Source organism: Somniosus microcephalus, chromosome 8, assembly GCF_052327205.1.
Source record: "Somniosus microcephalus isolate GS21.2 chromosome 8, FLI_Smic_1.0, whole genome shotgun sequence".
Lineage (NCBI taxonomy): Eukaryota > Metazoa > Chordata > Chondrichthyes > Squaliformes > Somniosidae > Somniosus > Somniosus microcephalus.
The window spans coordinates 220,603,279-220,629,747 of NC_140994.1; the positions used below are offsets into that span (position 1 = coordinate 220,603,279).

Genomic DNA, 26,469 nt, shown 5'->3' on the forward strand with positions numbered 1-26,469 from the left:
TCTCGGGAGCCGCAAGCCTACATTTCATTGTACCCCTGTACTGCACTTGTGCACTAACAATGACAATAAAAGTTGATTTGATTTGATTTGAGAAGATAACAAAATGTAAATTGTATAAATTTTGATTGAATGTCATTAATGAAGTGCAACTCTTAGCTAGGAATTCTAGCCTTCAATTCTTGCTCAAGAAACTCCATTCAGTCTCATCCATACAATTATGATACTTGAACTCAATGCTTATACATCTTCCTGCACTTATGATAGTTGGATATGGACAGACTGTGTTTTGCCCGTCACAAATGCTTACTTCTTCTCTTTTCCCACCCCCACCCCTTCCAAGTAAGGCAGAGTGAGAAGAGAAGTTGGCCTGTTTAGGCTAACCCTTTCGGACAATGGAAGGCCGCACCTCCACATAACATTCTATTAACCTTTCCGTGGATGTGCAGTATGTTGCCTCCCTGGTGCCAGGGTCAAGCATCTCACTGAACTGCTGCAGGGCATTCTGAAGGGGGAGGGCGAAGTCAGAGGTTGTGGTTCACATTGGTACAAACGACATAGGTAGAAAGAGGGATGAGGTCCTGCAACAAGAATTTAGGGAGCTAAGTAGCGGATTAAAAAGCAGGACCTCAAAGGTTGTAATCTCTGGATTACTTCCGGTGCCACGTGCTAGTGAGTATAGGAATAGGAGGATAGAGCAGATGAATGCGTGGCTAAAGAGTTGGTGCAGGAGGGAGGGCTTTAGTTTCCTGGATCACTGGGTCTGTTTCTGGGGAAGGTGGGACCTGTACAAGTCGGACGGGTTGCACCTGAATCGGAATGGGACCAACATCCTTGCGGGGAGGTTTGCTAGTGCTGTTGACGGAGGTTTAAACTAACTTGGCAGGGGGATGGGATACAGAGTGGAGCTATAGTAGGAGGTGATGCACAACCAAATATAGAGGAAAAAACAAGTCAGTCTGGAAGGCAGAGCAAATATTTAATGGCACAAGGGAGTATGGCAAGGCTGGATGGCATTTATTTTAATGCAAGGAGTCTTACGAGTAAGGCAGATGAATTGAAGGTGTTGATGAACACATGGGAGTATGAAATTGTTGCTATCACAGAGACATGGTTGAGGGAGGGGCAGGACTGGCAGCTCAATATTCCGGGGTATAGAATCTTCAGGCGAGACAGAGGGGGATGTAAAAGAGGGGGGTGTAAAAGAGGGGGTGTCGCAATATTAATCAAGGAGTCAATTATTGCAGTAAGGAGGGATGATAGCTTAGCAGGTTCCTCTAATGAGGCCATAAGGTAGAACTTAAAAACAAAAAGGGGGCAAGCACTTTGCTGGGAGTGTACTATAGGCCCCCAAATAGTCAGGGGGAGATAGAAGAACAGATATGTAGGCAAATCTCAGAGAATTGTAGAAATAATAGGGTAATAATAGTAGGGGATTTCAACTTCCCCAATATTAACTGGGATAGTCAGAGTGTGAAAGGCTTAGAGGGTGCAGAATTCTTAAAGTGCATCCAGGAGAGCTTTTCGAGCCAGCATGTAGAAAGTCCTACAAGAGAGGGGGCGGTACTGGACCTAATTCTAGGGAATGTATCCGGACAAGTGGTAGAAGTGTCATTAGGAAAGCATTTTGGTGACAGTGACCATAATTCGGTGAGATTTAAGGTAGTCATGGAAAAGGACAAAGATGGACCAGAAATAAGGGTTCTAAATTGGGGGAAGGCCGATTTTAATATGGTAAGGCAGGATCTGGCCAAAGTGGACTGGGATCAGCTACTTGTAGGAAAATCCACATCACTGCAGTGGGAGTCATTCAGAAAGGCAAGAGAGAGTGTACAGCACCAACATGTTCCCATAAAGGTCAAGGGCGGGACCAACAAGTCCAGGGTACCGTGGAGGTCAAGGGATATACAAGAATGGATTAGGAAAAAAGGGAGGCTTTTGGCAGATACAAAAGGGCTAAAAACAGTGGAAGCCCTAGAGGAGTATAGAAAGTGCAGGGGGGTACTTAAAGAAATTAGGAGAGCGAAGAGGGGGTATGAAAAAACACTGGTGGGCAAAATAAAGGAAAATCCCAAGGTGTTTTATACGTATATGAAGGGCAAGAGGATAACCAGGGAAAGAGTAGGGCCCATTAGGGACCAAAGTGGCAATCTGTGTGAAGAGCCAGAAGACGTGGGTGAGGTTTTAAATGAATATTTTGCATCTGTGTTCACTATGGAGAAGGATGATGTAGACATAGAAATCAGGCAGGGGATTGTGATATACTTGAACAAATTAGTATTGAGAGGGAGGAGGTACTAGCGGTTTTAGCGGGCTTAAAAGTGGATAAATCCCCAGGCCCAGATGAGATGTATCCCAGGCTGCTGTTTGAGGTGAGGGAGGAGATTGCAGGGGCTCTGACACAAATTTTCAGAACCTCTCTGGCCACAGGGGAGGTGCCAGAGGACTGGAGGACAGCTAACGTAGTACCACTATTCAAGACGGGTAGTAGGGATAAACCAGGGAATTACAGGCCAGTGGGCCTAACATCAGTGACAGGGAAATTATTGGAAACAATTCTGAGGGACAGAATTAGTCTCCACTTGGAAAGGCAAGGATTAATTAAAGATAGTCAGCATGGCTTTGTCAGGGGGAGATCATGTCTGACCAATTTGATTGAATTTTGAGAGGGGGTGACTAGGTGTGTGGATGAGGGTAGTGCAGTTGATGTAGTCTACATGGATTTCAGTAAGGCATTTGACAAAGTCCCACATGGGAGACTGGTCAAGAAGGTAAAAGCCCATGGGATCCAGGGCAATTTGGCACATTGGATCCAAAATTGGCTTAGTGGCAGGAGGCAGAGGGTGATGGTCAAAGGTTGTTTTTGTGACTGCCTGTGTCCAGTGGTGTGCCACAGGGATCGGTGCTGGGTCCTTTGCTGTTTGTAGTGTACATTAATGATTTAGATATGAATGTAGGAGGTATGATCAGTAAGTTCGCAGATGACACGAAAATTGGTGGAGTGGTAAATAGCGAGGAGAGAAGCCTCAGGCTACAGGACAATATAGACGGGTTGGTCAGATGGGCAGAACAGTGGCAAATGGAATTTAACCCTGAAAGGTGTGAGGTGATGCATTTTGGGAGGATTAACAAGGCAATGGAATACACAATGAATGGTAGGACCCTAGGAAGGACAGAGGATCAGAGGGACCTTGATGTGCATGTACATAGATCCCTGAAAGCAGCAGGACAGGTAGAGAAGGTGGATAAGAATCGTATGGGATACTTATATTCTATGCCTCGGCTAATGAAGGCAAGAGCAGGGAGGTTATGATGGAGCTGTACAAAATGCTAGTTAGGCCACAGCTGGAATGCTGTATGCAGTTCTGGTCACCACACTATAGGAAGGATGTGATTGCATTGGAGAGGGTGCAGAGGAGATTCACCAGGGTGTTACCTGGGCTGGAGCGCTTCAGCTATGAAGAGAGACTGGACAGGCTGGGGTTGTTTTCCTTAGAGCAGAGAAGGCTGAGGGGGGACCTGATTGAGGTGTACAAAATTATGAGGGGCATAGATAGGGTAGATAGAAAGGAACTTTTCCCCTTAGTAGAGGGGTCAATAACCAGGGGGCATAGTTTCAAGGTAAGAGTCAGGAGTTTTAGAGGTGATTTGAGGAAGAACATTTTCACTCAGAGGGTGGTTGGAATCTGGAACTCACTGCCTGAAAGGGTAGTAGAGGCAGGAACCCTCAACATTCAAGAAGCATTTAGATGAACACTTGAAACGCCATAGCATACAAGGCTACGGACCAAGTGCTGGAAAATGGGATTAGAATAGATAGGGCTTGTTGGCCGAAGGGCCTCTTTCTGTGCTGTATAACTCAATGACTCTATGAGAATGCAATTTAGAATATAATATGGGTTTAGTAAAGGGAAACAAAATGGTGTTTACCTTAAACAACTGATGGCAAATTCTGAAAAAGAATTCCTCTTTTTGAGAACCAGGAATGGCTAAAAAAAATTGGAGCAAGGTCGAGGATACTTTGACCACAGAGAGAATGAAAGACAAACTTCGCTTTTTCTTATAATGTAATTTTCTGGACATCTGTCTTTTGATTTGGTACTAGACTTCAAACTTTAATTATGTAAACTAAAAGGATGTGGCTAATTTAATTATTCCCACTTGCCATGTTTCATTCCCATTAGCTGGTTTTAACTGAATGTGCAGCAGCTTTTGCCTCTAGGGCAAATGAATGACTGAAGCTTCATAAAAGATCCAGAGATTGAATAAAATAAAATCTTATCCTCAAGCATTATCTGTAAAATAAACCCCCGTACATGTCTCACAAACATATAATTAAAAACTTTCTTTAGGATGGCTGACATTCTAATCTGGGTTGCAATCTTTGCTTTATATCTGAGGCTCATCAATCTTCAGCAGTCAGCACTTCACTACATTTACATTTTAAAAACTCATTTATGGGATGTGGGCATCCCTGGCAGGGCCAGCATTTATTGCCCATCCCTAATTGCCCTCGAGAAGGTGGAGTTGAGCTGCCTCCTTGAACTGCTGCAGTCCATGTGGTGAAGGTACTCCCACGGTGCTGTTAGGTAGGGAGTTCCAGGATTTTGACCCAGTGATGATGAAGGATCGGCGATATACTTCTAAGTCAGGATGGTGAGTGACTTGGAGGGGATCTTGGAGGTGGTGGTGTTCCCATGCACCTGCATCCCTTCTCCTTCTAGGTGCAAGAGGTCGCAGGTTTGGGAGGTGCTGCCGAAGAAGCCTTGGCGAGTTGCTGCAGTGCATCTTGTAGATGGTACACACTGCAGCCACGGTATGCCGGTGGTGGAGCGAGTGAATATTTAAGGTGATGGATGGTGTACCAATCAAGCGGGCTGCTTTGTCCTGGATGGAGTCGAGCTTCTTGAGTGTTGTTGGAGCTGCACTCATCCAGGCAAGTAGAGAGTATTCCATCACACTCCTGACTTGTGCCTTGTAGATGGTGGAAAGGCTTTGGGGAGTCAGGAGGTGAGACAATCGTTGCAGAATACCTAGCCTCTGACCTGCTCTTGTTGGCACAGTATTTATGTGGCTGGTCCAGTTAAGTTTCTGGTCAATGGTGACCCCCCAGGATGTTGATGGTGGGGGATTCTGCGATGGTAATGCCGTTGAATGTCAAGGGACGGTGGTTAGACTCTCGCTTGTTGGAGATAGTCATTACCTGGCACTTGTGTGGCACGAATGTTACCTGCCACTTATCAGCCCAAGCCTGAACGTTGTCCAGGTCTTGTTGCATGCGGGCATGGACTGCTTCATTATCTGAGGAGTTGTGAATGGCACTGAACACTGCAGTCATCAGCGAACATCCCCATTTCTGACCTTATGCTTGAGGGAAGGTCATTGATGAAGCAGCTGAAGATGGTTGGGCCTAGGACAATGCCTCGAGGAACTCCTGCAGTGATGTCCTGGGGCTGTGATTGGTCTTCAACCATTACAACCATCTTCCTTTGTGCTAGGTATGACTCCAGCCAATGGAGAGTTTCCCTCCCGCCACCCCCACCCCGATTCCCATTGACTTCATTTTTACTAGGGCTCCTTGATGCCACATATGGTCAAATGCTGCCTTGATGTCAAGGGCAGTCACTCTCACCTCACCTCTCGAATTCAGCTCCTTAGCCCATGTTTGGACCAAGGCTGTAATGAGGTCAGGAGCAGAGTGGACTTGGCGGAACCCAAACTGGGCATCAGTGAGCAGGTTATTGGTGAGTAAGTACCACTTAATAGCACTGTCGATGACACCTTCCATCACTTTGCTAATGATTGAAAGTAGGCTGATGGGGCGGTAATTGGCCGGATTGGATTATCCTACTTTTTGTGGACAGGACATACCTGGGCAGTTTTCCACATTTGTGGATAGATGCCAGCGTTGTAGCTGTACTGGAACAGCTTGGTTAGAGGCGCGGCTAGTTCTGGAGCACAAATCTTCAGCATGATAACCGGGAAGTTGTCGGGGCCCATAGCCTTTGCTGTATCCAGTGTGCTCAGCCGTTTCTTGATATCACGTGGAGTGAATCGGATTGGCTGAAGACTGGCTTCTGTGATGGTGGGGACTTCTGGCTGAAGATGGTTGCAAATGCTTCAGCCTTGTCTTTTGCACTCACGTGCTGGGCTCCACCATCACTGAGGATAGGGAAATTCATGGCGCCTCCTCCCGTTAGTTGGTTAATGGTCCATCGCCATTCACGACTGGATGTGGCAGGACTGCAAAGCTTTGATCTGGATCTGTTGATTGTGCGATCGCTTAGCCCTGTCTATAGCACGCTGCTTCTGATTTTTAGCATGCATGTAGTCCTGTTTTGCAGCTTCCCCAGGTTGGCACCTCATTTTTAGGTATGCCTGGTGCTGCTGGCATGCACTTCTACACTCCTTATTGAACCAGGGTTGGTCCCTTGGCTTGATGGTAATGGTAGAGTGAGGGATATGCCGGGCCGTGAGGTTACAGATTGTGGTGGAATACAATTCTGCTGCTGCTGATGGCCCATAGTGCCTCATGGATGCCCAGTTTTGAGCTGCTAGATCTATCCCATTTAGCACGGTGGTAGTGCCACACAACACGATGGAGGGTGTCCTCAGTATGAAGATGGGACTTCGTCTCCTCAATGACTGTGCGGTGGTCATTGCTACCAATACGGTCATGGACAGATGCATCTGCGACAGGTAGATTGGTGAGGATGAGATCAAGTAGGTTTTTCCCTCGTGTTGGTTCTCTCACCACCTGTCGCAGGCCCAGACTGGCAGTTATGTCCATCAGGACTCGGCCAGTGGTGCTACCAAGCCACTCTTGGTGATGGACATTGAAGTCCCCCACCCAGAGTACATTCTGTGCCCTTGCTACTCTCAGTGCTTCTTCCAAGTGGTGTTCAACATGGAGTAGTACTGATTCATCAGCTGAGGGAGGGTGGTAGGTGGTAATCAATAGGAGGTTTCCTTGCCCATGCTTGACCTGAAGCCATGAGACTTGGGGTCCGGAATCAATGTTGAGGACTCCCAGGGCCACTCCTTGCCAACTGTATACCACTGTGCCACCACCTCTGGTGGGTCTGTCCTGCCGGTAGGGATGGTGATGGAGGAGTTTGGGACATTGGCTGAAAGGTATGATTCTGTGAGTATGACTATGTCTGGCTGTTGCTTGACTAGTCTGTGAGGCAGCTCTCCCAATTTTGGCACAAGTCCCCAGAGGTTGGTGAGGAGGACGTTGCAGGATCGACTGGGCTGCATGTTTGTAGCCGATGCGGAGGTCAGTGCCGGGTGGTCCGTCCGGTTTCATTCTTAATATTATGTTTCATCATGGTTTGTTACACAGAGTGGCTTGCTAGGCATTTTCAGAGGGCAGTTAAGAGTCAGCCACATTGCTGTGGGTCTGGAGACACATATAGGCCAGGCCAGGTAAGGACAGCAGATTTCCTTCCCTAAAAGGACATTAGTGAACCAGATGGGTTCATGGGATATGGGTTCATGGTTCACAACATGGAGTACCATTACTGATATTAGCTTTTTATTCCAGATTTATTTAATTAACTGAATTTATTTAATTAAATTCCCCAGCTGCCGTGGTGGGATTTGAACTCATGTCTTACTAGTCCAGGCTACTAGGTCACTCATGCAGTAACATTACCACTATGCTACTGTTTCCCCAACATTGGCCAAGCATTACATTCAACATATAGCAACTGATGCTGAAAGCCAGAGACAGAATCCCACATCTTGATGCCAGAATTTTGAAAATACAATGAAGGTGGTAGTTCCAATTATGAGGCCAATTTGTAGATTGTTAAACTTAAAAAAAAAAATTTACTTGCATGAGAGCATTTTACAGATGAATACTCAAATAGAAGACCATGTAGGTTTGGCATGGCAAATCCATCAACATGAAAACATCTGATCACTGGCAGCTTGAATTAATATTAAAAACCAACAATGAAGTCAAACACAAAAGATTCTAAGGAGGCACCTGGGAGTCTACCAATGTTATTCTTGAAAGTGTGAACTGATAACGGCACAGCAAAGGAATCAGGGCATCTGGGATCTGAGTGAACAGGGCAACCAGCTATGTATCTCTTTAACCAATCAGATTAAAGGATTGTAAAATAAACAGTGCAAGGGTCGAGAAGGAAGTGTAAATTAGTGGGTAAATGCAATGTCAACTCAGGGGGGTATAGAAAGAGAGGGACAGAAAGATTGGATTGAGAGAGAGAAAAAGACAGAAAAGTAAAAAATAAATGTAAAAATTTAAAATGTAACATTTTTAATGTGAAGAATCTAAACTGTGACTCCACAGAACTCTTGTGGTACAAACTGAGTGGCAAGTTGTGCATTTGTACCTTTTTTCTGAAAATCAATGTTACTCCTCTCCTCTCCGGAAGGCATTAACTGCTTGCAAGGGAATGGTCCCATCGGCACTGGTTACTTTCTGGTACCTCAGGTACAATTCTTAAAAATGAGTACCAGGTGGCCAATTGACCCCTGGGGGCATCACAGGAAAGTTCGAATCTACTTAACGTTGATACATATGCAGTTTCAACAGGAATTATTGGATAGCAATCAAGTGCAGGAACCCTGACAACTTTCTCCTCCACAAACCAGGAACATTGAGGCCACTTATAACACCCCAATCGCTGCCATGGCTCAGATTAGCTCACTCAGCACAGATACTCACTGAACAAATTCATTTATAACTTTAATCTGGACTATTGTTTCTCACAGGGCTTAGACTGCAAAGCATGCCCAGGATGGAAGAACAAGGTTAGGAATTTGCTCCTACCAGAATGTATGCAAATACAGCTCCTCTACTTACCACTGAGCTGCTGAATGCCACTCCCTGGGAGGAAAAACTACCACAATGCATCACTGACTTCTTACGGCTTTCGAAACCGGTTAACTGTTGCTGTGAACAGATGCTTTGCGATCGTTGCATAGACCTTTTGCTCTTCTGCCTCAGGTGGGATGTACTACTCTGGAGGTTGGTGACAGAGCTTGCACTTTGCAACAGTGGCACCACTTCATCATTCGAGTCCAACTCTGTGTGAGTAGATAATCGCTTTGCTAAATGAAAAGACATTCAGGAAAATAATCAGAAAATGCTCATGATAGTTAAACTGTAGTCTATTCACTTTGATTAAACACTATAGGCTATGGAATCAGTGGAGCAGCAGATTAACACACTGTCCTTTCACCATTGAGACATGTGTCTATCCAGATGGATGGGATGAAAGTCTTCTCTCTCTCCAATTAGCTGTATTGTCTTAAGCGAGCTGAACTTGGGTCAATCTACCCTGTTCATAATGGCTTGGACCAACAGCACAGAACTTGTTACAATGTGATCTACGTTTTACACTGAATTGGTAATGTCACTTGGACATACCGCAAGGTTGACTGCTGCGTGAATTAGAAATGTCATACTGGTGCAGGAATGGGTACATCAGTTCATCAGTAATTTGAGAGGAGGGGAAACAGACTAGCACATTTGTCACCAAATGACTTAAAACAATGCACACTTCCATCATTATGACACTGCCATTAATAACTGGCTTAACCCATCAAATTGTATCTGCAGATCATGTATAGATTGCTCTATCTTGAACTATTTGCAACCCATTTAATTTCCTGAGGAACAGAGATTAAATCAAAAAATTGTGTACTTTTAATCTTTGTTCTAGTTCATTCATTATGTTAATATTCATATGGCTGTAATCCTCACTATTTTCATCATGTCGGAACTCTGTGCCCATGATGGTGCAGCGACGGAAGACCATTTTGTTTTCAGTGAGGGTTCCTGTCTTATCAGAGAAGATGTATTGTATCTGACCGAGGTCCTCGGTGATATTCAAAGCTCGACACTGCAGGCGTGAGTTGGTACTTTCATCGTACAGATCAACATCGTTGTGTATGAAGAATATCTGACCCAACTTTACAAGCTCAATGGAAACGTATAAAGAAATGGGGATTAAGACCTGCCAGTAGAAGCAAAAATAACTCAGAGACCAGAATTTTCATATAGATTTTCATATAGATTTGACATAAAGGAAACAATATGAATATTCTCATATAAACAATCCTATTTGTGAAGGTAATGCATATGTTACTTTCTACCATTTGTACCGCATTGGATTTCCTGAATTCATAGTTGAGGTAGCAACCTGGTAACCTCCTCCTAAACCACCTTTAATATTGCTCTGAAACCATCTAGGAGCTCACAGGCTTCTGCTTCCAAATGGAGAAGCAAGGCAATGGTCCTGGGATGACTATTTCACCTTCCTTGTGGGAAAATGCCTGATTTCGGTCTGTGCACTCCCACAAACACATGCCGAACCTTACTCCCATGTTTCTCATGTGCCTGACAGTTTATTGTACTGGTTTTAAGCACACACTACATAATATACAGTAAATTGTGTTATATTCATAATGAATACATTTGTACTGCAACAGTAACCAGCTGGTCTTACAGGAAACACAGGCTGTGCTCTGGTCATCAGAATTTTAAATCAGACTCTTACTTTAAACAGTGTTGTTCAATGGAGCAAAGTGCAAGTTGACCAAAAGAGATGATGGTTACGATGCTAACTAGTAACTTCCACCATTGTTAGGCTGCCAGGGTGCAGCAGAGTATCAGCACTTTAAAAACAACTTCCTAATTAAAACTGAAGTGTCAGTGAGCAGAGAAAGTGATGCCTTAAGTGGACAGTATATTTTGTGCAACCAGGGTCTAAATCTGCAATGTTTTTGTGTGTTTATGCCAAGGGTCCACAATCATGCAATATATACTGTATCCAGAAACTACTGTATTTATCGATGCGTCCCCTCGTAATTTAACCCTGATTTTATATTAATTACTAATTTAGACCATAGCTTGAATTCAGATTAAGATTGTATCTACACCTTGCAATCATTTAACTCAGGCTATCAAAAAGATAACCAAGTATGTCAAGCATATAAGCAGATTCAGGCAAAATAGCAGCCAGTGATTGATCTGATTTACCTGCAGTAGTATCACCATCCTCAGGAACATGTAGATTCCAGACACAGCAGCTGAAACGAAGTTGCCATTCTTGTCTGGGAGTTCAAATGGAGGCCATGTAAGGAAGGTTCCTACCCAAATACTGTGGCCTGGGGTAAAGTATAAAAACACTCCGTTGCAAAAAACAAATCTCTAAATAAAGTGGTGTGTTGACAAGTTACAGTAAAAGCAATATAATACAGAAACACAGTGGATAATAGAAGGTGGATCACACACTTTGGCGTGAACATTAGCAATACAAGATAATAACTTTATTACATTGGAAAATGAAAACAAACAAGTCACAACAGATGATGTCAACACTATACATTTCACATTGACTGTTCTCTGTTGCTGCATCATAACATTACCCACAATGTGCCCTCGAACTGCCAATGTGATGTTATTTCATCTGCTGCCATGGTTTCCTTTCTACTTACATAGAAACATAGACGACCCTTCGAGCCAGCTCCGCCATTCAATGACATCATGGCTGATCATCCAAATTCAGTACCCTGTCCCTGCCTTCTCCCCATATCCCTTGACTCCCTTAGCCTTAAGAAAGATATCTAACTCCTTGAATATATTTAATGAACTGGCCTCCACTGCCCTCTGTGGCAGAGAATTCCACAGGTTCACCACTCTCTGGGTGAAGGAATTCCTCCTCATTTCAGTCCTAAATGGCTTACCCCTTATCCTTAGACTATGACCCCTGGTTCTGGACTCCCCGGCCATCAGAAACATCCTTCCTGCATCTAGTCTGTCCAGGCCTGACAGAATTTTATACGTTTCGATGAGATCCCCTCTCAATCTTCTAAACTCCAGTGAGTATAAGCCCAATCGACACAATCTCTCCTCATACGTCATTCCTGCCATCCCAGGTATCAGCCTGGTGAATCTTCGCTGCACTCCCTCCATGGCAAGAACGTCCTTCCTCAGGTAAGGCGACCAAAACTGCACACAATACTCAAGGTGTGGTCTCACCAAGGCCCTGTACAACTGCAGCAAGACATCCTTGTTCCTGTACTCAAACCCTCTTGCTACGAAGGCCAACATACCATTTGCCTTCTTAACCGCCTGCTGCACCTGCATGCTTACCTTCAGCGACTGCTGCACAAGAACACCCAGGTCTCTTTGCACTTCCCCTTCTCCCAATCTATTGCCATTCAAATAATAATCTGCCTTCCTGTTTTTGCCACCAAAGTGGATAACCTCACATTTATCCACATTATAGTGCATTTGCCATGTTTCTGCCCAATCACCCAACCTGTCCAAATCGTACTGGAGTTTCACGACATCCTCCTCACAGCTTACCCTCCCACCCAGCTTTGTGTCATCTGCAAATTTGGAGATATTACATCCAATTCCCTCGTCCAGATCATTAATATATATTGTGAATAGCTGGGGTCCTAGGACCGATCCTTGCGGTACCCCACTAGTCACTGCCTGCCACTCGGAAAACGACCCGTTTATTCCAACTCTTTTCTGTCCGCCAACCAGTTCTCTATCCAAGTCAATACCTTGCCCCCAAACCCATGTGCCTTAATTTTGCACGCTAATCTCTTATGTGGGACCTTATCGAAAGCCTTCTGAAAGTCCAAATACAACACATCCACTGGTTCTCCCTTATCTATTTTACCAGTTACATCCTCAAAAAATTCCAGTAGATTAGTCAAGCATGATTTACCTTTTGTAAATCCATGTTGACTTTGTCCGAACCTGTCACTGCTTTCCAAGCGCTCTGCTATTACATCTTTTATAATAGAGTCTAGCATTTTCCCCACTACCGATGTCAGGCTTACCGGTCTATAATTCCCCGCCTTTTCTCTACCACCTTTTTTGAATAGTGGGGTAACATTAGCTACCCTCCAATCCATGGGTACTGTTCCAGAGTCTATCGAGTTCTGGAAGATGACCAGCAATGCATCTACTATTTCTAGGGCCACTTCCTTAAGTACTCTGGGATGTAGATTATCAGGCCCTGGGGATTTATCGGCTTTCAGTCCCATCAATTTTCCTAACACCATTTCCCTACAAATACTGATTTCTTTCAGTTCCACCCTTTCATCAGACCCTATGTTCCCCGGCATCTCTGGAAGGTTATTTGTGTCCTCCTTTGTGAAGACAGAACCAAAGTATGAATTTAGTTGGTCTGCGATTTTTTTGTTTCCCATTATAAATTCCCCTGATTCTGACTGCAAGGGACCTATGCTTGACTTCACCAATCTTTTTCTCTTCACATAGCTATAAAAGCTTTTACAGTCAGTTTTTATGTTCCCTGCAAGCTTACTCTCATATTCTATTTTCTCTTTCTTAATTAATCCCTTTGTCCTCCTTTGTTGACTCCTAAACTGCTCCCAATCCTCAGGATTATTGCTTTTTCTGGCCAATTTATATGTCCTCTCCTTGGATCTTATGCTATCCCTAATTTCCCTTGTTAGCCACGGTTGAGTCACCTTTTTTGTTTTATTTTTATGCCGAACTGGGATGAACAAATTCTGTAGCTCATCCATTCGGTCTTTGAATGTTTGCCATTGCGTATCCACCATCAACCCTTTGAGTGCCATTCCCCAATCAATCCTACCCAACTCACTCCTCAGACCATCGTAGTTTCCTTTATTTAAATTGAGGACCCTAGTCTCTGAGTCAACTAATTCATTCTCCATCTTAATGAAGAATTCGATCATATTATGATCGCTCTGACCCAAGGGGCCTCGTACAACAAGATTGCTAATTAATCCTTTCTCGTTACATAATACCCAGTCTAAGATGGCCTGATCTCTGGTTGGTTCCTCGACATATTGGTCCAGGAAACCATCCCGTAAACACTCCAGGAATTCCTCCTCCACAGTATTGTTACTAATTTGGTTGGCCCAATCTGTATGTAGATTGTCACCCATGATGACTACTGTGCCCTTATTGCACGCTTCTTTAATTTCCCTTTTAATGCCATCCCCAACCTCCGCCTTACTGTTTGAAGGTCTATATACCACTCCCACTAATGTTTTTTTCCCCTTAGTATTTCTCAATTCTACCCATACAGATTCCACATCATCAGAGCTAATATCCTTCATTACAATTGTATTAATCCCTTCTTTAACCAGTAATGCTACCCCACCTCCCTTTCCTTTTTGCCTATCTTTCCTGAATATCGAATACCCCTGGATGTTGAGTTCCCAGTCATGGCCATCCTTGAGCCACGTTTCCGTAATCCCAACCAAATCATATTCGTTTACCTCTATTTGCGCAGCCAATTCGTCCACCTTATTACAAATGCTCCTCGCATTAAGACACAAAGGCCTAGAAATTCACTTGGGCGCGGGCAGCTCGCTCGCGCCCAAAAGTTAGCGCTGGGCGGGGAGGCATTAGCGCACGCCGTATATTCGTCTTCTGCGCCCCAATTCGGAAGCGGGCGCTATACCAGGGTGTGCCCGCCTCCGTTTGGGGCGCTGCAACTGAATATCGGCGCGCTAGTTGCCGCAGCGCCACCCGATGCGGTGCGGCAGGCTGCGGTACTGCAGGCCTCCCCCTTCTCTTAAGGGGGAGGTGCCTGCAACGGCCGGAGCCCCGATCGCGAGTGCCGGCAAAAGAGCCCGGCACAACGGAGAAGTGCCGGGCTCCACGGAAACCAGCCGGCAATGCCGCGGGGGGGGGGGGGGGTGGAGGAGGCCGGGGAAGGAGGTGCGGGCAGGCAGCCGCCAAAAAAGCGGCCGGCCGCACCTTCAGCTTTAAAGCGCCCCACTATGGCAGCAGGACGGCCCCGTTTTCTGTTCGCTGTTTGCGCCCGCTTCGGAGGAGGCGGGCGCAAATAAATATGGGGATCAGCGCGGTTTCGGGGCGTTACGGGCCACCGCGCACACCGATGACGTCATCGGTCCTGGCGCAGCGCTAACGGCTACCGCCGCCAATACCGCTGCAGTCAATTTCAGCGCTACCACCCCGCCGGCGCAAAAGACCTCTTTAGGCGCTAAGTGGGCGCAAGGCCCACTGAATTTCTAGGCCAAAGCCTTCAGGCTTGTTTTTTTAATGCCCTTAGACCTATTAGAATTATTATTTACTGTGGCCACGTTTGATTTAAACCGTTGATTTCTCTGACTGCCACTTTTGTTTTTCTCCTTCCTATCTTTTGCTTTTATCCCTGTTTCCCTTTCCTCTGTCTCCCTGCTCAGGTTCCCAACCCCCTGCCATTTTAGTTTAAACCCCCCCAAACAGTGCTAGCAAACCTCCCCGCAAGGATATTTGTCCCGTTCTGGTTCAGGTGCAACCCGTCCGACTTGTACAAGTCCCACCTTCCCCAGAAGCAGGCCCAGTGATCCAGGAAACTAAAGCCCTCCCTCCTGCACCAAATCTTTAGCCACGCATTCATCTGCTCTATCCTCCTATTCCTATACTCACTAGCATGTGGCACCAGGAGTAATCCAGAGATTACAACCTTTGAGGTCCTGCTCTTTAATCTGCTACCTAGCTCCCTAAATTCTTGCTGCAGGACCTCATCCCTCTTCCTACCCATGTCATTGGTCCCAATGTGAACCACAACCTCTGACTGTTCACCCTCTCCCTTCAGAATGCCCTGCAGCCGTTCAGTGACATCCTTGACCCTGGCACCAGGGAGGCAACAAACCATCCTGGAGTCACGTCTACGGCCACAGAAACGCCTATCTGTTCCCCTTACAATAGAATCCCCTACCACTATTGCTCTCCCACTCTTTTTCCTCCCTTCCTGAGCAGCAGAAGCACCCCTGGTGCCAGGAAGTTGGCTGCTGCTGCCTTCTTCTGGTAAGTCATCCCCCTCAACAGTATCCAAATCGGTATACCGGTATACTTCAAATAAAATTCCTTCCGAGTCAGGATAAGTATAGTGAATAACAACAGAAAATGCTGGAAAAACTCAGCAGGCCAGGCAACATCCGTGGAGAGAAATGGAGTCAAAATTTCAGGTCAAAACCTTTCATCAGGGCTGAGAGAAAACACAGGAAATGAAACCGATTAAAAGGCCAGTTTGGGGGCTGGGAAATGGGGATGAAAGAACAAAAGAGAAGTGAAGAGACATTAAGAGGTATTAAGAGGTATTCAAGATGAGACAAGATGGTGATAGGACTAGTAAAGTGACAAAAGACGGCTCTAGATGTTTATTAAATGGATGCAGTGTGAAGTGTGAAATGCACTGGCAGATTGAGAGAAAAAAGGGGGAAGGGCACAAAACACCTTTGTTTTGGCCCTTCCACTTTTTTTCTCTCCCACATGGCAGCGGTCTCTCATTCTGCCAGCGCATTTCACACTGCATCCATTTAATAAACATCTAGAGCCATCTTTAGTCTCTTTACTAGTCCTATCACCATCTTGTCTCATCTTGAATACCTCTTAATGTCTCTTCACTTCTCTTTTGTTCTTTCATCCCCATTTCCCAGCCCCCAAACTGGCCTTTTAATCTGTTTCATTTCCTGTGTTTTCTCTCAGTCCTGACGAAGGGTTTCGGCCTGAAACATTGACTCTATTTCTCGCTCCACAGATATTGCCTGGCCTTCTGAGATTTTCCAGCATTTTCTGTTGTTATTTTGGATTTCCAGCATCCGCAGTATTTTGCTATCGTAAGTATAGTGAATGATATGCTCTCGCACTCATCAATCCCCCGTGTCAGGGTGAGTACAATGCATCTTCCTGACACTGAAAGCAGGGTCTCAGGTTTCTTTTCTTTTAAATGAGACTCATTTCTATTTTCTGAAAATTTGAACCAAATGTTGCCCAACCTGCTCCATTCAACAAGTTTTTTCATGTCATCATGGATAAATAAGAAAACTTTATTCATTTCAATAGGTTTTACATTCTGTCTCTTAATAAACACAGATCTATTCATTGGAATAGGTCTGGAATCTGCCTCACTGTAAACAAGGAGACCAGTTAATATTTATAGGTTTGCATTCCGTCCTGCTGGCTTTTCTCATAAAACTTATCAATGGTGTGGATCTTGGCAATTATGCGAAAGACAATGAAATTAACGCAGAAATGCGCAAAGTGATACATTTTGGTAGAATGAGAGAGGACATATAAACTAAATGGTACAATCCTAAAGGGGGTGCACGAACAGAGACCTGGGGGTATATGTGCACAAATCGTTGAGGGTGGCAGGGCAGGTTGAGAAAGCAGTTTAAAAGGCTTAAGGGATCCTGGGCTTCATAAATAGAGGTGTAGAGTACAAAAGTGTGGAAATTATGATGAACCTTTATAAAACACTGGTTCGCCCCCAACTGGAGTATTGTGTCCAATTCTGGGCACCACACTTTAGGAAGGATGTGAAGGCCTTAGAGAGGGTGCAGAAAAGATTTACGAGAACTATCCCATGAATGAGGGACTTCAGTTACGTGGATAGACTGGAGAAGCTGGGGTTGTTCTCCTTGGAGCAGAGAAGATTGAGAGGTGATTTGATAGAGGTATTCAAAATCATGAGGTGTCTGGACAGAGTAGATAGGGACCATATAACTAGGGCTGTAGAGAGGGCTTTAAACTAACTAGTGGGGGGGAGGTTCCTAGAGAGCAAATAATAAAAATGACAACAGAGAAGGCCATAGACTTAGGTAGCAGTGGAGAAATTGAACACCAGAGCATGTCAGGAAGGGGCAGAAGGTATGGAGTAAAAGGTAAAGTAATAAAAAGGGCAAAAGCAGGAACTACGTGTCACAAAACATCTTTGAAAGTTCTCTATCTGAATGCACGTAGCATTCGTAACAAAATAGACGAGTTAATGGCACAAATAACTACATATGGGTATGATCTTGTGGCCATTACAGAAACATGGCTGCAGGGTGACAATGCCTGGGAATTAAACATACCAGGTTATTTAATGATCAGGAAGGACAGGCAGGAAGGAAGGGGAGGTGGGGTGGCTATGTTAATAAAGGAAGGAATCACTGTAATACAGAGAAATGATATTGGGTCAAAAGATCAGGATAATGAAACAGTTTGGGTGGAGGTAAGGAATAATAAGGGGAAAAAAACACTAGTGGGCGTAGTCTATAGGCCTCCGAACAGTGGCAACTCTGTTGGATGGAGTATCAATCAGGAAATAGTTGAGGCTTGTAATAAGGGAACATCTATAATTATGGGGGATTTTAACTATCGTATTAATTGGACAAATCAAATTGGGCAGGGCTGCCTTGAGGATGAGTTCATTGAATGTATTAGGGATGGGTTTCTTGAGCAGTATGCAACTGAACCGACCAGGGGGCAAGCAACCTTAGATCTAGTCCTGTGTAACGAGACAGGATTAATTAAAAATGTCCTAGTAAAGGATCCCCTTGGAATGAGTGACCATAACATGGTTGAATTCCATATTCAATTAGAGGGTGAGAAGGTTGGATCTCAAACAAGCGTGCCAAGCTTGAATAAAGGAGACTATGAAGGTATGAGAGCGGAATTGAGTAGAGTGGATTGGGAAAATAGATTAAAGGGTAAGACGATACATGATCAGTGGTGTACATTTAAGGAGTTATTTTACAACTTCCAAAAAATATATATTCCACTGAGAAGAAAAGGGTGTAAAAGAAAAGACAGCCATCCGTGGCTAAGTAAAGAAATTAAGGATAGTATTCGACTAAAAAACAAGGGCATATAAGGTAGCCAAATCTAGTGGGAGGATAGAGGATTGGGAAAACTTTAAAAGACAGCAAAAAAATAACAAAAAGATTGATTAAGAAAGGGAAGATGGATTATGAAAGTAAATTAGCAAAAAACATAAAAACAGATAGTGAGAGTTTTTATAGTTATATAAAAAGAAAAAGGGTGGCTAAAGTAAATGTTGGTCCCTTAGAGGATGAGACCGGGAAATTAATGGTGGGAAATATGGAGATGGCAAAAACACAATGAATATTTTGTATCAGTCTTTACAGTAGAAGACACTAAGAATATCCCAACACTGGACAAACAGGGGGCTAAAGGGGGGGGGGGAGGAGCTAAACACGATCAAAATCACTAAGGAAGTGGTACTCGGTAAAATAATGGGACTCAAGGCGGATAAATCACCTGGACCTGATGGCTTACATCCTAGGGTCTTGAGGGAAGTGGCGGTAGGGATTGTGGATGCATTGGTAATAATTTTCCAAAACTCTCCGGACTCGGCAAAGGTCCCGGTAGACTGGAAAACTGCTAATGTAACATCCTTATTTAAAAAGGGCAGTAGACAGAAGGCTGGAAACTATAGACCGGTTAGCCTAACATCTGTGGTAGGTAAAATGTTGGAGTCCATTATTAAGGAGACAGTAACAGGACATTTGGATAATCATAATTTAATAAGACAAAGTCAGCATGGTTTTATGAAGGGGAAGTCATGTTTGACAAATTTGCTGGAGTTCTTTGAGGAAGTAACATATAGGGTGGATAAAGGGGACCCAGTGGACGTAGTGTATCTCGACTTCCAAAAGGCATTTGACAAGGTGCCACACAGAAGATTATTGCTTAAGATAAAAAATCACGGGATTGGGGGTAATATTCTGGCATGGATAGAGGATTGGCTATCTAACAGAAGGCAGAGAGTTGGGATAAATGGTTCATTCTCAGGCTGGCAATCAGTAACTAGTGGTGTTCCGCAGGGGTCAGTGCTGGGTCCCCAACTCTTTACAATCTATATTAACGATTTGGAGGAGGGGACCGAGTGTAACATATCAAAGTTTGCAGATGATACTAAGATGGGAGGGAAAGTAGTGAGTGAGGAGGACATAAAAAACATGCAAGGGGACATAGACAGGCTAAGTAAGTGGGCAGAGATTTGGCAGATGGAATACAATACTGGAAAGTGTGAGGTTATGCACTTTGGCAGAAAAAATCGTAGAGCAAGTTATTATCTTAATGGCAAGAAACTAGAAAGTACTGAAGTACAAAGGAATCTGGGGGTCCTGGTGCACGAAACTCAAAAGGTTAGTGTGCAGGTGCAGCAAGTGATTAAGGCCAATGGAATGTTGGCTTTCATTGCTAGGGGGATAGAATATAAAAATAGGGAGGTATTGCTTCAGTTGTACAAGGTATTGGTGAGACCGCACCTGGAATACTGCGTACCGTTTTGGTGTCCATACTTAAGAAAGGACATACTTGCTCTCGAGTCAGTACAAAGAAGGTTCACTCGGTTAATCCCGGGGATGAGGGGATGGACATATGAGGAGAGGTTGAGTAGATTGGGACTCTACTCATTGGAGTTCAGAAGAATGAGAGGCGATCTTATTGAAACATATAAGATTGTGAAGGGGTTGGATCGGGTGGATGTTCCCGATGATGGGTGAAACTAGAACTAGGGGGCATAGTCTTAGAATAAGGGGCTGCTCTTTCAAAACTGAGATGAGGAGGAACTACTTCACTGAGGGTGGTAGGTCCATGGAATATGCTGCCCGAAAAAGCTGTAGAAGCTACATCATTACATAAATTTAAAACAGAAATAGACAGTTTCCTAGAAGTAAAGGGAATTAAGGGTTATGGGGAGCGGGCAGGAATTTGGACATGAGTCTAGGTTCGGATCGGTCACGGCCTTGTGGGTAGCGGAGCGGGCCCAGCTGCCGTGTAGCCTGATCCTGCTCCTATTTCGTGTGTCTAATTCTGTTAGATTCGGGAGATGGTTCTGTGATAGTGGATTGGCGGTTAGGATCAGATCAGCCATGATCTTATTGAATGGCGGAGCAGGCTCAAGGGGCCAATTGGCCTACTCCTGCTCCTATTTCTTATGTTCTTAAATTGTTTCCATTGGTAGAAGGGTCGAGAACCAGAGAACACATATTTAAGATGATTGGCAAAAGAACCAAAGGTGACGTTAAAAAAAAACATTTTTACACAGCGAGTGGTTAGGATCTGGAATGCTTTGCCTGAAGGGGTGGTGGAGGCAAATTCAATCACGGCTTTCAAAAGGGAGTTGGACAAGTACCTGAAGGAAAAAAATTTGCAGCGCTACGGGGAAAGGGTGGGACTAGCAGAAGTGCTCTTGCAGAGAGTCGGCACGGGCTTGATGGGCAGAATGGCCTCCTTCCGTGCTATAACATATTATTCTATGGTTTTCTATGAAAGTAATAGTATGTAAACTGTAAAAGATGCAGACAAATAAGAATGCCTTGCCACATCAACACAAGAATGATACAGCAACTAAGTCGTTTCATATTTTAATTCAGGATTTTAATTACAATTGTATTGAGGAACCACCTATGTAGGAACCTGTAGTGTATGTGCCTTTAAGAGCCCCAGGTGTGCTGTGGTGCCGGTGATTGCCACTCGGGCTATATAAGCCTGTGTATTGTGTATATCCGTTAGAACCCCCCACCCCAGACCTGCTTAGTAAATATCTATGAACCAACTCCTGTCTTCAGTGTCTTTATCAACACACGGACACTACAGTGGCGATGAAGTGGAAACGGACTTACCTACAATTCGGCAGCACCTCAAGGACATTGATTCCTCGGGCGTCCTGAAGACTCAAGGAAGTGAGAGAAGCTGTGGTTTCACCAGCTGGCCAAGCTGGTGGCAGGTACTGCGCTAATCTTTCCTGGGCGTCAGGCTGGGGCTCCAGCGGCTGGCTCTGCAGCTGAGACAGGCAGCGAAATCGGAGGCAAACAATAACGGACTGGGAGGGAGCACTCGGGAGACGGCCGGCGCGGCAAGCAGGTCAGCGTTCAGACCTGGAGAGAAACTCCGGCGGGAACGCGTCTCCAACAGTAAATTTAAAAAAGAAATAAAACAAACGGAAACCGCAGTAAACAGCGTTGTCATCGGCAGCAGCGGCGGGAAAGCGCGGGAAGCGCCATATCTTTTCTACAGAAAAGAAAGAAAAGCGCGGGACGCGCCATATCTTTTCTAAGATGCCTAATTCTGGCAATATTGATGTTTTTGATAACGAGATAGAGGATTGGACCACATATGTGGAAAGAGTGGAGGTATATTGCACCGCAAATGGAATAGAAGATGAAAAAAAAGCTTCAGTGCTTCTGGATCTAATGGGCGCAAAGACATACAAGCTGTTACGAAACTTAATCACTCCAGCCGAACCGATGGACAAGAATTTTGAGGAGATTGTTGATACCCTACACTGCCAATTCGAGGCAGGACTGGCAGATTCTCTGCGAGACAAATTCATCTGCGATCCCCTAAGTGTAGAAACACAAAAAAAGGTATCTTCTGAGAAAAATTTAACACTGGACAAGGCTTTCAGTGCAATAGGAGCTGCAAAGATACAGCAAAGGCCACAGGACTTCGGCACCCATGAAATGACACGGGGTTTCGAGAGATGTTATCGCTGCGGCAGATCCACCCATGACCAGAGGGACTGCTGGTTCAAGGAAAAAGCATGCAGGCGATGCGGAAAGATGGGACACATTCCACGTGTGTGCCGATCTGAAAACAAAAAATCCACTAACGGGAAAAGAATCAATAAGGAAAAGCACAGAAAGGTACAAATGATGATGGACAGTAGCTCCGAAGACCAGAAGAGTGATAGCGACTCTGGGAACAAGAGACTAAGCTCTCTCAAATTACATAATGTAATTGCCAAAGAAGATTACCAGACCATTTGGGTTACCCTCACAATAGCAGGGTCCCCAGTTAAAATGGAGCTAGATACAGGATCAGCTCTGACCGTCATAAATCGACGGGATTACGAGCGGCTATTTCTGCATATACCTTTAAAAGACACATCCATTATCTTGAAAACATATACGGGGCAGAAAGTATACCCCAAAAGAAAAATAAGGGTGCCTGTTGTATACAACGGCAAGGAAATACAGAAGTTGTATTTATACGTTCTACAAGATGGTGGTCCACCGCTGTTGGGACGTGAATGGATCAGAAAAATACGTTTAGACTGGCACTCCATTCAGGCACTGACGGTGACCAGTAAGGAAAAAAATGATGATGACGTCATACCTGAACGATTAAAAGACATCTTGGCCAACGCCAAGGAAGTATTTCAAGAGAAACTAGGAACCTTGAAAGGCATCACCGCCTCAATAAAAGTGGAAGATGCAGCAATTCCCAAGTTTTTTAAGGCAAGACCGGTGCCATACGCAATTCGTCCAGCAGTCGAGGCAGAGCTGGAGAATTTGGAAAAGGCAGGCGTATTATCTAAAGTAGATTGGAGCGAGTGGGCAACACCCATCGTCCCAGTCATGAAGAAAGCATTGAAGAATGATAAATCTGAAGAACAGAGAAAAATTCGCATCTGTGGAGACTTCAAGGTGACTGTAAACCCGGTCCTTCACACGGTACAGTATCCTCTTCCGAGGATAGAAGATATTTTCGCCTCACTATCCGGAGGGAAACGTTTCACCAAAATTGACTTGGCACAGGCATATCGACAGATGGAGGTTGAAGAGGCCTCTAAAAAATCTCACGATAAATACACACAAAGGTCTGTACCAGTACAATCGACTGGTTTTCGGAGTAGCATCCGCTCCAGCTATCTGGCAAAGAGCTATGGAGCAAGTCCTGCAAGGGATTCCGGGGACTCAATGCTACCTAGACGACATCCTTGTAGCAGGAGAAAATGACAACAAGCACCTTGCCAATTTAGAGCAGGTGCTCACTAGGCTGAGAGAACAGGGCCTACGAGCAAATCGCCACAAGTGCGAATTTTTCCGAAATCAAATATCATATTGTGGCCACATAATAAATAAGGAAGGTTTGCATAAGTCACCTGAAAAAATTGAGGCGGTCATAAAAGCCCCAGCACCTGAAAATGTTTCACAATTAAGGTCGTTCCTGGGATTAATAAATTACTATCATAAATTTTTACCGAACTTATCAACTCTTCTACACCCTCTTTATGAACTGCTACAAACAGGAGTAATTTGGAAATGAAACGAAGACTGCAAAAGTGCCTTCCATAAATGCAAAGACTTAATCACATCCAAAAAAGTTTTCGCTCATTACAACCATCACTGCCAATCAGACTGGCGTGCGATGCATCCCCTTACGGCATAGGGGCAGTATTATCGCATAAATTCCCTGATGGCTCGGAACGGCCGATAGCTTTTGCGTCACGCTCATTGAACTCAGCTGAGCGTAACTATGCCCAAATCGACAGGGAAGCACTCAGCCTGGTATAGGGAGTAAAGAAATTCAACCATTACCTACACGGACAAAAATTTACCTTGTTGACTGACCATCAACCCCTCATCTCCATATTCAACCCTAAAAAGGGTGTTCCCATTATGACAGCACAAAGGCTACAGAGGTGGTCCCTTTTTCTAGGGGCACACCAATACAACGTAGAATACAAAGGGTCAAAACAGCATGGGAATGCTGACGGTTTATCGCGCCTACCGTTGCCAACGGTAGAAGAGGCACCTACAGTAGACCCAATGGAGATGTTCCACTCTACCATAGTGGAATGTCTACCAGTAACAAATTCTGCCATTGAAAGGGAAACGAGAAATGACCCGACTCTTTCACGGGTCTACGATTTAACAGTGAAGGGATGGCCAGCACATGGTGAACCACTGTTGCCAGCATTCTCGCAAAGAGGAGAACAGCTGTCAGTGTGCCGAGGAACCTTGATGTGTGGATCCAGAGTGGTGATTCCACCCAAACTCCAGGATAAAGTGCTAAAGGAGCTTCACGAGGGGCATCTAGGTGGAGTGAAAATGAAGAACCGAGCCAGGGCGTTTGTATGGTGGGCAGGTATCGATGGAGACATCGAAGAAATGACCAAGAGCTGCCTAGGATGCCAGAAGGTCCAAAACGCTCCACCACAAGCCCCTCTACATCCATGGGAGTGGCCCTCATCTCCCTGGCAAAGGGTACACATCGACTTTGCTGGTCCATTTATGGACTCAATGTTCTTAATCGCGGTTGATGCACACTCCAAGTGGCCGGAGGTAATAAAGATGTCCTCCACCACCACGGAAAAAACCATCACAGTATTAAGGACCATATTTGCCAGGAATGGGCTGCCAGAACAGATCTGTTCTGATAATGGACCGCAATTTGTGTCTGAAGAATTCAGAAAGTTCTTAAAAAACAATGGGGTTAAGCACTACACGTCCGCCCCATACCATCCCGCCACCAATGGATTGGCTGAAAGGTTTGTCCAGACCTTCAAGAAGGCCATAAAGGCCATGGGTAATGAAGACATAAAACTTCAGCACAAGGTGGATAACTTCTTATTCGCATACAGGAATGCAACACATATGGTTACCAACCAAACTCCCGCCATGATGTTCTTCAATAGAAACCTAAGATGCCGGCTGGATTTGGTCAAGCCCAACATCAGAAGGGACGTGGAGAACCGGCAGTTTCAAGGCATGAATGAAAGGCCAACTAGAACCTTCCAGATAGGTCAACAAGTTTTGGCCCAGGACTACCGTACCGAGAAATGGCAGCCTGGAACTATCGGCACACGACTAGGACCACTGATGTATACCGTGGACATCGGAGAAAGCATAATAAGGCGCCATGCTGACCAAATCATAAAGTCATCCGAAAAGGGACAATCTACACCACAACTCTATACGTCTAACGATGAAGTAGAGATACCCATATCTACCTCCAATCCGGTGATACTGGAACCCGATGAACCCGACACTGGCATTCAAGCCGAATCAGCCTTGCCAGAAGAACCTACTACACCACCAGAAACTACTACACCCCCGAGGCGTTATCCGGACCGAGTCAGGAAGCCTCCTGAGAGACTGACTTATAATTAATTAACTACAGCAATGTATATTATTTTGCTTATACCATGTAATTAATAATTACTTAAAATATGATGTACTGGTTAGCTAAAAGGGGAGGAATTGTAGTGTATGTGCCTTTAAGAGCCCCAGGTGTGCTGTGGTGCCGGTGATTGCCACTCGGGCTATATAAGCCTGTGTATTGTGTATATCCGTTAGAACCCCCCCCAGACTTTGCTTAGTAAATATCTATGAACCAACTCCTGTCTTCAGTGTCTTTATCAACACACGGACACTACAGAACCTTATGTAGCAACTATGCATGGCCACGAGAGTTTTTGCTGTAATACACCCCTATATAAATATCACTCACTGCAGAAATTAGTTTTAACTTATTCCAGCAATTGCCACCCATTTCAATCTCATTAGACCATTCTCATTTGCACCATTCCAGCTACAGCAACTAAGTCAAAGGTTGCTACCCTCGCACATCTTACCCAGTGCTCCTATAAAACACATAACCACCAGCAGGCCCACACAGCAGAGGACATCAATGTTCATTCTCCTCTCCATCTTACTCCGCTTGTAGCGAGGTCCATTATTATTAAGCATTGCTTTGGTCTCATGACCTGAAAAAATGCATATTAAAGAATTGTTGATAATCGCCATACATTTCAGCATATCTCGGGCAGTAATTCAGCTGCAATCTGTGTATTGATATTATTTTAAGGTTTCAGATTGGTCTAAACCTACAAGGCTCAGTTAATGCTAGCTACAGATTGTCAATGGGCACATGCATAGAAACAC

At 44.7% G+C, this 26,469-nt stretch overlaps 1 protein-coding gene across 1 annotated transcript in view; it reads right to left on the reverse strand.

Moving 5' to 3' along the window:
• Positions 1-26,469, reverse strand: part of atp10b (ATPase phospholipid transporting 10B) — a 225,986-nt gene that overhangs the window by 134,287 nt on the left and 65,230 nt on the right. Inside the window, exons 6-9 of the mRNA XM_085995733.1 lie at positions 26,160-26,291; positions 11,015-11,142; positions 9,737-9,989; positions 8,834-9,081 (exon numbers count right to left, since the gene is read on the reverse strand). Coding sequence (XP_085851859.1) covers positions 8,834-9,081; positions 9,737-9,989; positions 11,015-11,142; positions 26,160-26,291 — 761 coding nt within the window. The remainder of the gene's footprint in view (positions 1-8,833; positions 9,082-9,736; positions 9,990-11,014; positions 11,143-26,159; positions 26,292-26,469) is intronic.